The sequence below is a fragment of the Armigeres subalbatus genome, chromosome 1 (assembly GCF_024139115.2).
Source record: "Armigeres subalbatus isolate Guangzhou_Male chromosome 1, GZ_Asu_2, whole genome shotgun sequence".
NCBI lineage: Eukaryota > Metazoa > Arthropoda > Insecta > Diptera > Culicidae > Armigeres > Armigeres subalbatus.
Window position 1 is genome coordinate 85,433,291 of NC_085139.1, and position 14,628 is coordinate 85,447,918.

At 42.8% G+C, this 14,628-nt stretch overlaps 1 protein-coding gene across 4 annotated transcripts in view; it reads right to left on the minus strand.

Annotated features, from left to right (window-relative positions):
- Positions 1-3,532: 3,532 nt before the first annotated feature.
- Positions 3,533-14,628, minus strand: part of LOC134227742 (prion-like-(Q/N-rich) domain-bearing protein 25) — a 118,618-nt gene continuing 107,522 nt past the window's right edge. For all 4 annotated transcript variants that reach the window (XM_062709435.1, XM_062709418.1, XM_062709410.1 and 1 more), the window contains exons 7-11: positions 14,019-14,165; positions 12,452-13,953; positions 4,144-4,284; positions 3,843-3,992; positions 3,533-3,782 (exon numbers count right to left, since the gene is read on the minus strand). In XM_062709435.1, coding sequence (XP_062565419.1) covers positions 13,850-13,953; positions 14,019-14,165 — 251 coding nt within the window. In that variant the 3' untranslated portion in view covers positions 3,533-3,782; positions 3,843-3,992; positions 4,144-4,284; positions 12,452-13,849. The remainder of the gene's footprint in view (positions 3,783-3,842; positions 3,993-4,143; positions 4,285-12,451; positions 13,954-14,018; positions 14,166-14,628) is intronic.

Sequence of the window (14,628 nt, forward strand, 5' to 3'; positions counted from 1 at the left end):
GCACCGCTGTGAGCGCGGTGCAAAACATGAGCATCGTTCGGGAATTCATGATTTTTTACGAGTGCACGTTCGAGCCCGAAGCGAATGTTTACTTACTTACTTACTTACTTACTTATGGATCCTGTATACCTCCGGTGGTGCAAAGGGCCGACTTGAAAGATTTCCATCCTGAGCGTTGCCCGGCCATCGCTTTAACCTGCTGTCAGGTTAGATTTCGGGCGACTTCTTTTATTTCTTTATTGAGGCTTCGCCGCCATGAGCCTCTGGGTCTGCCTCTGCTGCGATGTCCCGCTGGGTTCCAGTCTAATGCTTGTTTACAGATTTCGTTTCCGCCCCTACGTAGAGTGTGGCCCATGGCCCGACCCAGCCCCACTTCCGATCCCGAATTTCTGTTGCTATCGCCCTCTGGTGACAACGACGATGAAGCTCGTTGTTTGAGATCCAGTTGTGAGGCCACCAGGCCCGAATTATATACCGCAGGCATCTGTTAATGAACACATGCAGCCGTTGAGTGTTCTCCACTGATACACACCATGTTTCACTAGCGTATAACAGCACAGATTTCACGTTAGAGTAGAAAATTCGTATTTTGGTGCGTTCACTTATCTGCCTGTTTTTCCAGATATTTCTTGAACTCGCAAAGGCAGCCCTTGCTTTCTTGATCTGTGCGCCTATGTCGATCTTGGTACCGCCGTATGACGCCATTTGGCTACCAAGATATTGGAAGCTTTCAACATTCTCCACTGGTTGCCCGGCTACTGTGAAACTGGAAGGAGTCACCGTGTTCACATCCAAAGATTTGGTTTTGTTGACGTTGACGACTAAACCTGCCGAAGAGGAGCGCTCGTCAAGGTCGTTGAGCTTACTCTGCATATCAGAGCGCCGTTGCGCGAGGAGTGCAACATCATCCGCCAATTCGAAGTCATTTAGGTGCTCCATGGTTATAGGCTGTCATAACAGCCCGCGGTTTGGTTCACGGTTAATCGCATCTTCCAGAATCTCGTCGATTACGATGAGGAACAGTAACGGTGATAGAATACATCCTTGCCTCACACCAGCTACAACCCGGATAGGGTCGGACAGGGCCCCATTGTGCAGCACTCTACATGAAAAGGCCTCGTACTGTGCTTCGATGAGGCCGATGATTTTCTCAGGAACTCCCTTGCGTATCAGGCGCTCCACATATTCTCGTGATTGAGACGGTCGAAAGCTTTTTCGTAGTCGACGAATACCAAGTAAAGGGACTCTTGGAATTCGTTGACCTGCTCCAGAATTATGCGGAGCGTGACAATATGGTCCACACAGGATCTTCCGGCACGGAATCCGGCCTACTGCCGCCGGAGAGTTGCATCGATCTTCTCCTGAATCCGGGCTAGGATAATTTTGCACAGAACTTTGAGAACGGTACACAGCAACATAATGTCTCGCCAGTTATCGCATACAGTCAGGTCACCCTTTTTGGGCACCTTCACTAAGATACCTTGCATCCAGTCGACCGGGAAAGTTGCGGTGTCCCAGATATTACGAAATAAACGATGCAGTAGTTGAGCGGATGTCATGGTGTCAGTTTTGAGCATCTTGGTTGATATGCGATTGACCCCTGGGGCTTTATTCGATTTCATGCTTTGGATGACTGTTTGAATCTCTAGCAGTGATGGAGCTTCGGTATTGACGCGTGTTATACGTCGGATCCTAAGCAGATCATGCCGAGGTGGTGATGGCCTGCGGCTGGCACTTGAAAAAGTTGTTCGAAGTGCTCGAACCAGCGTTTCAGCTGGTCAGTTGAGTCGGTGAATAACTGATCATTCGCGTCTTTCACAGGCATCGTTGCATTCATCTTCACCCCGCTTAAGCGTCGTGAGATATTGTAGAGGAGGCGAATGTCCTCGGTCGGCCAGAGAGTCTGCCCACGCTCGCTTGTCCCGTCGACATGAGCGACAAGAGCCGAGTATCGTTGACGGACTAAGACTTTGGCTCCTCTGGTTTTTGATCGCTCTATCGCGGCTTTGGCTTCTCTTCGCTCCTCTATCTTCCTCCAGATCTCATCGGTGATCCATTTTTTTCCTGGGTGCGCAGTTCGCCCAGATTGTTCTCGCTGGTGGCGATGAAGGCATTCTGGATGGCGGTCTATTGTTTACTCGACATCATTTTTCTCACTTTTCAGGTTTGATCATGATTAGTTGCATGTTAATCATTCAAAGTTTTAGCATCCTTCAAAATTCATGTAAACCACTGGCACCTGTACATTGTATGTAAAAGTGTTTTCTTTTATAACACAAAACACTTTTATACACAATGTTTACAAATTGCGAAAAATAATAGTCCTGAATCGGAAACTGAGCTTAACAACCTTTTAAATTATGTTCAATAAAGGCACCATTCCCCATGCGTGACGTTGCCAGTCCTTGATTTCACGGACTATGCCATCACTTATTAGGCCAGTACCCGGCCACACTGAACAGCCCCTAACTTCGTACGTAATCATCATGATGCGGTCAAAACTCGTTCCATTGCCGCTTGAATGACATGCTTTCAAAATTCAATTATCCGATTTGCTAATAAACCACACTACTTAAGGCTAAGGACTTCTACCACCGAAAAAAGCTCCATAATAACCGCCCACCGTCGGCAAAGTGCTACCGTCATTTCCATCCAAAATTTTCCGACTTCCTTTTCGCTTTTGCTAAGATAAGTGCCCACACTTACATATCTACCACCAGAGCCCCAGAGCTTACCTACATATATATACCAACAATGCCAAGACGGAACGAAATGCGCGAAACGAATCATTTATCATTCGTTTTGATGGCGTGGTCTGGTGACTGGGTTAGGTACCGAGGTGCCACCTGCTGCTATTCTAGGATCCGCCAACAACCGATGGCCTGGCCAACCATCAATGGCCTAGACCAAGACCAAGCCACACCGATGTACCAACCAGATTCTCTGGCAGCGATAAGCGGTTCGCTTTATGAGCATGAGTTCGTCATAAAGACGCGATGGGAGGAAACCTCGTTACTTCACGTGCCCTGTTCAGGTGCTTTCGCGAGTGGACTGACTGACGTCATTGAATGCTAGGTTTAGTTTTGATTCGGAAAATGCTACAACTTGTGGTCGCGAGTGAATGCAACGTCAAAGGAGTACAAGTTTTCATTCAATATTGTATGAAATCACTTTCGATAGAAAGCTTTTGTTGTAAAAAAGCTTCGCTTTCTTCAATAAAACTTTTATGAATAAATATGAAGATTCTCCCACCAGTCATCACCAAAATTGTATTTATATTCACCATGATGACTAACAAATCGATGATCTTGGCTTCTACAACCATGTTGTATGTTTTCGATCTAATCTTAGTTTTCGAAGAAGAAGACTATATTTACCTCGATCCATGACATCATTTACAACCATTTGCAATGCATTTAATTCATTTTTATTTGTACCATCTCACTGCGATCAAAAATTTGTTATCATATATACTTTCTTTCCCTAAAAACTAAAGTTTAAATTATTTATTATAATTAATTGAAACAAGACATTTTCACACTGTGTTGTTAATTTTTATTGTCAAATGCGTTCAACAATTAGTTTAAATAATCAGTCATTAAATTAGCTGCATTCTAAAAAAAAATCTTAGATGTACGAAACTCAAAGAACAAAAGGTTTCCCCTGAGTTAATTTCTTGGAGAATTTAATCAAGCACACCAATTTATACAAAGAAAACGCGGCCAGACAACACGTGAATAACAGAAGGCACAAATTCGCTATTTCTAGTGAGCCAGATTCACCTAAAAGAAAATATGTGTTAACCACAGTTACTTACAGGTTAGATGGAAATATAAACTTACCAGGATATTCGATCTCTTGACAAGACGAACTCTCCTCATCGACAAAGTAGCCCAGTTGACATTTACATTTTGATTCTATGCAGTCAACGCTATCGCGATCGTTGCCATGGGTATAGCAATCCTGTGCACCGGAACATAGACTGTTGAGATCTAAATTCAACCAGTTCAACTATTAGTTATTGATATTGCATAAAATCCATACTGCTTGTAACAGCATATTTTATCTATGTTTGCTGGGTTTCCTATTCATAATGGACAGCTATGCTATTACAGGCAACATAGACCACCGAACTATAATTACCTTTATTTAATAACCAACAGTGCCCCAAGTTAGGGAATTCCATATCCTCACAGCGGCATGTTTTGGTTGAACTTGATTCTATATCGATGCAGGTTGTGTTCTGCAGCGAGTTACAATCGGCATCCGTGGCACAAGGTAGTACTGTAAATTGTCAAAGCAATAGTTGATTTGTATGTTAATAGCAGTTCTGAAAATATATACAGAAGGTTTTTTGCCACTGCAAGCATAACTGTCTCGTATTGATATGGAACACAAATAATAGCAGAAAGAGCACAAAGAGCTGTACTGCAAAGCCGCATGTACACGCAATGTACCACATTGTAGCAGACACTTTGTAACGGATTGTAACGAGCATATACAGTAAATATTATATATCAAAAATAGGTTATATAGGCAAAATTTTATCGATATTGATATTGGCATAACTTTGCTTAAAATAATTCGCATAGGACACAAAAACTCAAGATTCTTGTTTCTCTATCTTTACTCTTAATATCAGATCTCGATCTCTTGACTTGAAGCAGGCCTGAGGTTGTTGATTTGCGCACACCAAGCTTACCGACCAACCAACCAACCTTCAGCTTGGTCTTATACCTTCTTTGGGGTTTGCCAGAGATATCTGGAATGAGGCAACCTGCGTTCCAGCATAACCTTTCCGCAACCGAATAGCGGTATCCTTGATTTCAACGCCACACTGATCTCTCAGTCCAGCTACCAGCTCACCGGCTTCGGTAATTTCATCTAGGCCTTGGCATTGGATTACCTCCTCTGGGCATAGGACTCTCACCTGAGCCGCATCACCCAGCACATTTTCTGCCAACTTTTTATACGCGGAACTCTTCCGCGCAGCATCCCGCTTCAGGATGAGGATCATCTCGCCATTCTGCGTTCTACGAATGCAGTTGACATCGTCCCCTAGGCCAGTGAGCTTTTTGTCGCCTCGCAAAACCTTCAGAACGTCAGCATATCTCTTACCATCAGCCTTGACGATAATTGCTTCGCCTCTGTCCTTCGGAAGGACCTGTCATGACCATTGGAAGGTGTACCCTTTTTTCTACGGGCACTCCCCCTCTTGGCCAATGGCGCCTTCGCCTCTTCTACCGCTTTTCGCTCCATCTTCGCCTTTTTGGGGTTCACAACTTCCCTGCAGGGCAGGCCTTCCGCCCGGCGAATATCGGTAGTCCTCGTAGAAAAAGGAACTAGTTTCCGTTGTTTCTTAGGGTCGGCAACCTGCTCAACCTACTCCCGACGGATCTTAATAGCCTTCCTCTTGTGCAATACCGGCTTGGTGCTAGCTCCCTTCAGGTCGGTTGCCATACTGACCTTACTTAGCTTTGGAGTTACTACAGTGACAGTCATGCGGCGGCGGAGTTCTGCAATCTGGCTTACTGCCAGTTGCTTTTCTTCGACTGACTGCCAACTCTTTCTCCTCGGTAAGATGGCGGATCTTTCGTTCCGCCTCCTTACTTGCCTGTAGCAAGGACTTCCACTCCTGCTTTGCCTTTACAACCATGTTGCAGAGGGTCAGCACGGACTTCTTAAGGTCATTGCTGTACGTCCCACCGTTGTCCAGAATGGACATGATTACGTCCGTTACTTCTGTAATCATCTCCATTTTCTGGCATCATCCGCTCTTCTTGTGACCCTTGATGATCCTGGTCAGGGTAGCTCCGTCCATCTTAATCTTGATGGGCGGCTCTTCCGACCTGCCACGCTCTTTTGTATCGCCTGCCCCTGGCGATTGGTGTGGCGCCCTGTTAAGACGTCTTCGTCTGGTGAAGTGATCCACCCTTTCATCAGACGCTTCTCCATGTCCACTCAAATTTGTTTTTTTGTTGGTTCGATCGACATTTTGGTCCCACGAGTCGCGCGAGAAAAAATGTCCGCCACGCCAGAGCTCTGCGATAATGTGGTAAGCAGCAGCAAAGGTCACAAGTCACAGACCATAATCGTTGGTACCGGAATGTCAGGGCGAAAGAAACTTTCTCTTCCGATCTGCGCATTTGCATCCCCGATGACAATCTTTACATCGTGTGTTAGGCACTCTCCGTAGGCCTTATCAAGGCTATCATAGTACTCACCCTTTACGTCATCAGGCTTATCGTTCGTTGGGGCATAGATGCTGATCAGGCTATAGTTGAAGAATTTGCCCTTCATTCTCAACACGGAAATGCGGTCGCTCATCGGCTTCTACCGAATAACACGCTTCATCTGCTTCACAATCACCATGAAGCCAACTCCACGTTTTGCTCTGTCATCGCCATCATAGTAGATGTGGAACTTGAATGAAGTGTTCGCTAAGGGACCCACCGCCCGGAATTCACGTTCTCCAGTTCTGAGCCACCGTATTTCCTGGATTGCTGCCACACTCACGCAAACCTTTTGCAGCTCACGACCCAGGAGCCACGTGCGGGTTCATTCAAAGTTCTCACGTTCCAAGTTCCGACTTTCCAATCGTTATCCTTCATTAGTTTCCGGGTCTGTTGCCGTTGAATCAATCCGTTTGCTCTACTTTTGCCTTTCTTGGAAACTGTAGAATCTGTAGTGTAGAATCTGCGGTAGGCTACCTTACCAGGGTTGCGATACCTACAACGCATTGAAGGGGCTGCCTTCTCGATGCTGACCCGATGTGGCATGGTTTTAGAGTCCCTCGCTGGCACTCTGACGATTATCAGCCGATTATCAGCTCAAGCTTCGCTATGGGTAGTATCAAGAATTTCTTCCCAACTCTTCTCATCCAGTTTTAACACATAAGGTTTCCTCTCTTGTTTACCAGAAAAGACGCGATATAAACCAGGCGCCTTGCGGTTTTCGAGAAGTATACAGAAGATGCAGAACGATCGCGCGGTCATCCAAAAAAATGTGTGCATTGTGCGACCGGTAATTAAAATAACCCTAATCCCAAGCCCCATTCATTTGGTTCTCTGTACAATTTCACAAGTTCTAATCAATAACGAAAGAGCAACTACGAATTGTACGGTCTTAATGCTTATGCTCAATTACGTTTCACAATCTTAACGCATTTGAATAACCTCGTTCTTCGAATGAATTACGTACTCCACCAATTGTCAATAAAGGTGACGTATTATTTGTGGCCATTTCATCGACTCGCAGCCACTAGAATATACGAGCTGTAGTGCCTGGCTTGAATGCCGCGCTTTTTATAACGTGAACATATTTCTCGTTGTTTTTCTGTTTTTTGAGGAAATATGTCAAAATTCGCATACCAAAAGATTTAGAACTGCACTCACCTCTAGCGGGTCGTTTGGTCGAAACCCATTCGGCCGAAAGCCATTTGGACGACTACCACTAGGCCGAACAAACCATTAGGCTGAAACCAATCTGGCCGAAAGGGTCATTGGGCCGAAAGGGTCATTTGGACGAAAGGGTCATTTTTCCGAAAGCATCATTTGGCTAGGGTCGTTTGACAAAAAGGGTCTTTAGGCCGAAAGGGTCATTTTGCTGAAAGAGTCGTTTGGTCGAAAGGGTCGTTTGGCCGAATAAGACATTTGGCCGAATAGGACATTTGACCGAATAGATCATTTGAAAAATGAGAAATTTGCAGGGGGAAAAGAAATGTCTCAATTCTCATTCCTCATTTTTTACGTCATAGACGTCTCACTACTCACCTCGCACTTCTCACTTTTCACAGTGAAAAGTGAGAAATGAGGAGTGAGTAGTGAGACGTCTCACTAATCACTTCTTATTTTTCTCTTCTCACTGTAAAAAGTGTGAAGCGTGAAGTGAATAGTGAGACGTCTCACTCCTCACTTTACGCTTCCAAGACTTTACAGTGAGCAGGGAGAAATAAGAAGTAATTAGTGAGATGTCTCACTTCTCACTCTTAAGTTTTCTCTTCTCACTTCATTTTTCTCTTCTCTACCCACTTCGCGATTCTCATTTTTACAGTGAGTAGTGAGACATGAAGAGTGGGAAGTTAGACGTATTACTTCTCATTCTTTATTTCTCACTTCTCACTGTGAAAAGTGATTAATGCGAAGTGGGTAGTGAGACGGCCCAATACCCACTTTGCGCTTCCCACTTTTTACAGTGAGAAGTGTGAAAAGATGAGTGAGAAGTGAAACTTCTCCCTTCACTTTTGGCCAATGACTTTCGACCTAATGGTCTGTTCGGCCAAATGGTATATTCGGCAGAACAACTTTCGGCCTATCGGCATTCGGGCAAACGGCCCTTCCCCACCTCTAGCAACCAAGACATCAAGTTCCTTTAGCTTTTCACACCGTTGTAGGCCGATGGCCCCTACTTTCGACCAGCGCTTTGATGGTTTGCCCGTGGACCACTACTGCTAGCAGTGGAACATCACCAACAAAGGTTGCAGTTACCACTCACCATGCTTTACAAGATCGGTTCGCATTGGCTAGTTTAACTTGCTTAGTGAATAACCTTCACTTAAGGATTCCACTTCCAAATTGCAATTATAAAAGAACAATTTTCCATAAAAAATCAAAGTGTTCCACGAAAAAAATGCAAAATGTCCATAAATAAATCAATATTAGCAATAAAAAATTACAAAATTTTCCACAATATAAATATATTTTTCCATAAAAAATTAAAGAATTTCAATAAAGAGCAATAGAAAAATAAGAAAATTTTCATAAAGAAATATAAAAAAAAAATCAAACTCGGTTTTTTGTTCCATAGATGACACTTTCTTAAAAAGCAATTAAAGTTCATGTAAAATTTCATCAGCTTTATTGCTTTCTTGTATTTTTTAATGAAAATTTTCTTATTTTTTATTGCTCTTTATACACGCTTAAATATTTTTATTGATCTCGGCTGTGCGATTCTCGGTTTCAGTTCTTTTGCTGAAATATCAGCTGAATACGATACATGATCATATATATCATAATCATATGATCACGGCGGCTTCTTTGAGTGCCGCAGTAAACAAACTACTTTTTCAGCTGAGATATTAGCATTAGCATTAGCATTGAGCAATTCGCACAATTTCGTAGGTGGTACAAGCCAAGATTATTGTATGAGAGTAGCATCACTTTAATCCGTTACCACAGATATTGATTTGAGACTAATCACTATCTCTTAGATGGAAGCAATGTACTCTCCAATAGTCGAGATCTGTCCTGGCCACGTCCTTGCGAATGCTGAGGAAGGGGAAGGATGGTTAGTTGGACACCTACTTAAGAAAGATGCAGAGAACTCTACGACCTCTCATAGGTGCCACGGGAGGTTTTTTGGGATTGTGTGGGAGGTTATTAACAGTAGGAATCGTTTTGATAGAACGTGAAAGACAGAAAGAACTAAGATAGAAATACAAAGAAGGAAAGGGACGAGCCTGGAATTGAACCCACGACCTCCTGCTTATAAGGCAGAAGCAGTAGCCACTAGACCACCGAGCTCGTCTTACTTTTTCAGCTGAGATATCAGCAGAAAGTCAAGAACCGACCGCTCGGCTGTGCGAATCTCGGCAAAAGAATCAAAAAATGCCGAGCTGAACTGAAAGTGTAGATTATTTCGCGGATTTTTTTTTTAATTTTCAGAAAATATTTATTTTGTGGAAAATTTTGTAATATTTTATTGCTAATATTGATTTATTTATGGAAATTTTGTATTTTTTCGTGAAGCATTTTGATTTGTGTATGGTAAATTCTTCTTTTATAATTGCTATTTTTGCTTTTGAAAGTGCTTATTTATTTTTGTTTTGTGGATTTTTCTTAATTGTTTATGGAAATGTTGTGTGGAAATTTTATATTTATTTATTGCTCATATCATGATTTCTTTATTGGCGATTTCCTAATTGTTTATGGGAAATTTCTAATTTTTTATGACAATTTTATTTTGCTGCTCTCGCTCAATTGCCATTGGAGCCTTTTTTTAAAGGAATTTATCATAGATTATTGGTTTCTTCTCATGTTTTAAAAATGCAAAAAGATTAATTGTTAAATAATTATAATTAATAATAAAAAAAACCCTAAAACCCTAACCTAGCGGTGATGGTGCCTTTCTCGTGCGTTATAAAAAATAGTAGCAACCTACACAGCTCTGGTCCTCACAAGTTCCAATCTCACGCTTCCACGGGTCTTCCGATGACAACAAAAACAAGGGTAGTGGGGCTGGGAAGCTGAGCCCCGGCCAGGTACCACCAAGACTGGGAGAGGGAGAACCTGGAAAGGTTCGTCCATCGAAGAAATACGGTGGTAAGGGGTTACGGCAGGCTGAGAGCTCTCAGCCGCCCCAGACCAGGGAAATAGAGGGGGATGACGCCTCCTGGACCCTGGTCAAGAACAAGAGGAAACCGAAGACGTCAAGGGCCGGAAAGAAGGCCCAGGCGAATGAGGGTAGCAAGAAGTCTAGGATAGGCGCCAATCGCTCCAGGGGCGATGCCCTAGTCATCAAGACGGATGAGGCTAAGTACTCGGACGCCTTGAAGGCGATAAGGAGTGACGTCACGTCACTCGACGCCGACGTACGTGGAATAATACGTACCCGGACGTGCGAGATGATCCTCGAGCTGAAGCGGGGCGTCTCGCCAAAGGGCGCCGCCTACAAGAAGTTGACGGAAGAAGTCCTAGGCGAGAAGGTCAATGTGAGGGACAGTTGCTGAATGGGGGACGGATATCGCCATCATAGCGGATCCTTACCGGGTACCCGCCAGGAACGATAATTGGGTCACCGATGGGTCTAAAATGGCGGCGATATGGACAACGGGGAAATACCCAGTCCAAGAGTTGGTATCTTCGACACCGAGGGCTTCGTCATTGCCAAAGTCAACGGGTTCGGTCGTTTGAGCGGCGAGCAGCTGGTACTCTCGCGTGCATGCGATGGCACCATGTCTAGGAAAGTCCACCGGCTTACTGGTGGACTCCAGCAATTGCGAACCTGTGCCGCACCTGCTTACGGGCACGGAGGCGAATGCAACGAGCACGCACAGAAAAGAAGCGTGTTGAACGACGGGTGGGTGCTAGAGCCGCTCTGAAGACTGAGATTAGATCAAGCAAAAAAGCCTGCTTCGAAGGCGTGTGTCAAAGTGCCAACGCGAATCCATGCGGTGACGCCTATAGAGTCGTAATGGCCAAGACACGTGGGGCGATGGCCCACATAGAGCGGTCTCCAGAGATGCTACAGAGGATCATCGCGGGGCTCTTCCCACGTCATGACCCAACTCCCTGGCCTCACTTTGTGGAGCTGCCAGGGGCCAGGGTGGCCGACGAGGGAAGAGTAACCGTGTGGAACTTGCGGAAATTGCACAGTCCTTTAGTGTAGGTAAGGCGCCAGGGCCGGATGTTTTCCGAACCTGGCCATCAAAGCGCCAATTGCTGAGGCTCCCGAGATGTTCAGCTCTGTCGTGCAGAGATTCCTGGACGAGGGAGTCTTCCTGAAGCATGAAAAGGCAGAGCTTGGAGAAGGTGCTCGAGAAGATCATCCTGAACAGGTTGTTGATACGCACGGAGGATGCGGATGGTCTATCGAGTAACCAGTTTGGCTTCCGAAAGGGTAAGTCGACCGTAGACGCTATCTTGTCGGTTACCAAATCCCAGAGATAGCTATAGCCAGGAAGTCTGTTGAGCAGATTCTCCCTCCATTGCTTAGGAAGAAAAAAAAACACACACACACACACCTCAATTCGTCGATCGGTATATAACACTGTGGGTCTCCGGGCCTTCTATAAAAAGTTATTTTTTTGGGCGATCAAATAGCCTTTACGTATACTTACCATACGAGAATACGAGCAAGGTAAAACGGAAATACAAATATTTAAAAAATGGGATCTACTTTTCCACAGGACACATTATTAAAAATTCTACTTTAGTATTTTAAAAAGTTTCTTTAATGACTGTGCAGTATATCAGAAAATTTTTGGCTTTTGAACTTCCATACATGATAATAGACATTCCAACTGGATTTTATCAAGGTCGTTCCCACTTTTTTATAGCACTCAGGAAATACTGCTGCTAAATCACCGTCATAGTTTTAAAATTAGTACATGTGCGAAACAGCGTATCAACTGTTATTTTGCTTTTTTCTCACCGCAACTCAACGACAAAGTGCGCTGCAGACGCCAAAAATATCTGATTGGAAAATAACATCATAAACAATATTCAAAAGCTCAGAGCTGAGCATCTCCGAGTGTGTTATGTGATGCACATTATCTATGTATATTTCTCAGAGTGATCATGATCACACAGACTTCATCAGCATAAGATTTTCTATCACACAAAAACAATCAGAAATAAGCACTGCTCTTCTGTGCTCCGCTTTACTCACTAAAATCCTATATAAAAAATAAATTCACACTATTCAATGTTTTTCTCAAGTATTCAAAACCAACCTGTTTGGAACGGTAGTTTCGCATTCGACTTTCCTTTACCGCTGATGGTAACCAGAAGAGGCGAGCCAGTACCAAACAGCATCACGAACACGACAGTAAATAATGCACTTCTAATAAAACGTTGTTCCATTTTTCAATGTTTAGTTTCAGCAAAATGACCCGGTCCGTTTCTTACTCAAATTACGACTGGACTAGTGAAGAACACTTTCACATCCGTGTGTCTTCCCCGACGAAAGCTTCGCTATTCCCAATCAACAGGGCGATAAGGCAAAAGGAATCAACGATGTGCTAATAATGGGACTTTATTCAAGTGAAATAACTTCTCGTAAGTAACAGCCGTATAAATTTATTCGTTTGTATTAACAACTCATTATTGCTTCTTATTTATAAATGTTTCTACAATATCGCTTTTGCTCTCACTTATTAATAATATCATTATACAGATTAAATCTTTGATTAGAACTTTTCGATGAATCCTTACTTACATTAGTTCATTGTGTATTAACCATCTACAGCTAACTAGGAGGGGGACGAAAAAAGATTAACAATAAGAAAGCTTCTAACGTAGTTCTAATATTGGTTCACTACCACTTTGAATATTGATATGTCGTTCGAACGGTATTTCTTCATTCTAAATTTTCGTCATCTATACATGAACTGTTTAGGTAATCTACAATGCAGTTATGGGAGGAGTTTAAACAATCATAATGTATATTTCAATAATCTGGATCAAATAAGATATGACGATTAGAAGTTAGTATGCTATAATCTCTAGTGAACTCTATCTATTTGTTTTGTTTATTATTGTTTACAAAATGGCCACAATATTATAAATTCACAATTAATGATGCCAACACCTCAATAGAAAAACCAAACTGACCTCTCTGATTTAATGAAGTTCGATTTTTTTTACAAAATCAGATAAGTCTATTTGAAAAATTTCTATTTAATTATGAAGATTGCGACGACAAATAAAATTGTGTTAGTCGACCAAAACTTCCCCGCGAAAAAATGTTTTATTCTTATTACTGCTTTTCTATATTTTCTAAGAATTTCTAAAAGAATGAAATGATTTCTGACCATTATTTTTATTTGTGGCGATGTTTGCGATACCCAGTAGAAATAAGTTACGTTTTTCCTTGCATCTTGTAAAGCAGAACAAAATGTTAAGGCGCGGTTTCTTATAACTCACGGAATATGATCACTCTACTATGTAGAGTAATTTGTGAATTGCTCTCCATAAGTCGATACCGTCCGATGATTTTACCCCGTATGCAAAATTACTCGATGTCTTTGCACAGCATAATACTGAGCAGCTCTTTCTTATCACTGTCCGCGCCATCAATATTTTGATTAGCTTCGGTTGTATTGATGTACACAATGTCCGATGGACGTAGTCTACCGGTAGTAAGCATCTCGTAAAGCCGACCCCGTAATCAGAATCGCTGCGCTCGTCAACATTAATGTGATTACCTTCAGTGCACTTGGTCGATCGGAAGAGCCTAAAACGTCAGAAGCAAACATTTAGCCATTTCGCTTAGGTTTCGCTTTCAGTAAAGTTCAATACTCTTGCTAGTGGTTTTAACGCATCGTTGTCGCTCGACGTCCGCTGAGTATTCGAACTTGCACTGGCACGCCGAATTGCGGCATTCCACATTGTCCGCACCGTCCTCAACGAAGCATTCGTTGGTCAGTTGGCATCGCTCGTCCAAAGCTAAAAATAAAATATAACATCAGAAGCAATTGGCTAAGATAAATGTGTTCTTAGTGTATTTTCAAAAATCTAATGATTTTCTTTCCTAGGATAGTATCCAGAGGTGAACCAGCCAATAGTTGAAAGCCTCTTTAACAAAGAAGAAAAAAAAATCCTAGGATAGTGGTTTTGTTCAATATTTCATAAACATCTTTGAATATGTACCCGAACCCGAAATTATTAACGTGTTATGTGATTTCTAATTAAGGGCGTCCAACGCAAAGCGGTGTAAGTGACAAAACTTAGTTTTTAGAAAAATGAGTGCAAAAAGGTATAATTTGCCAAAAAGATCTATACCCATTTTAACTGAAGTCGGCTTTAATTTGATTAAAATGTCACCTACAATCCTCTGCTTATAACCCCATCAATTGCGTTTTTAGTACATGTGTTGCTAAACTGCGGATTGCAACCCCAGGAGGGTCGT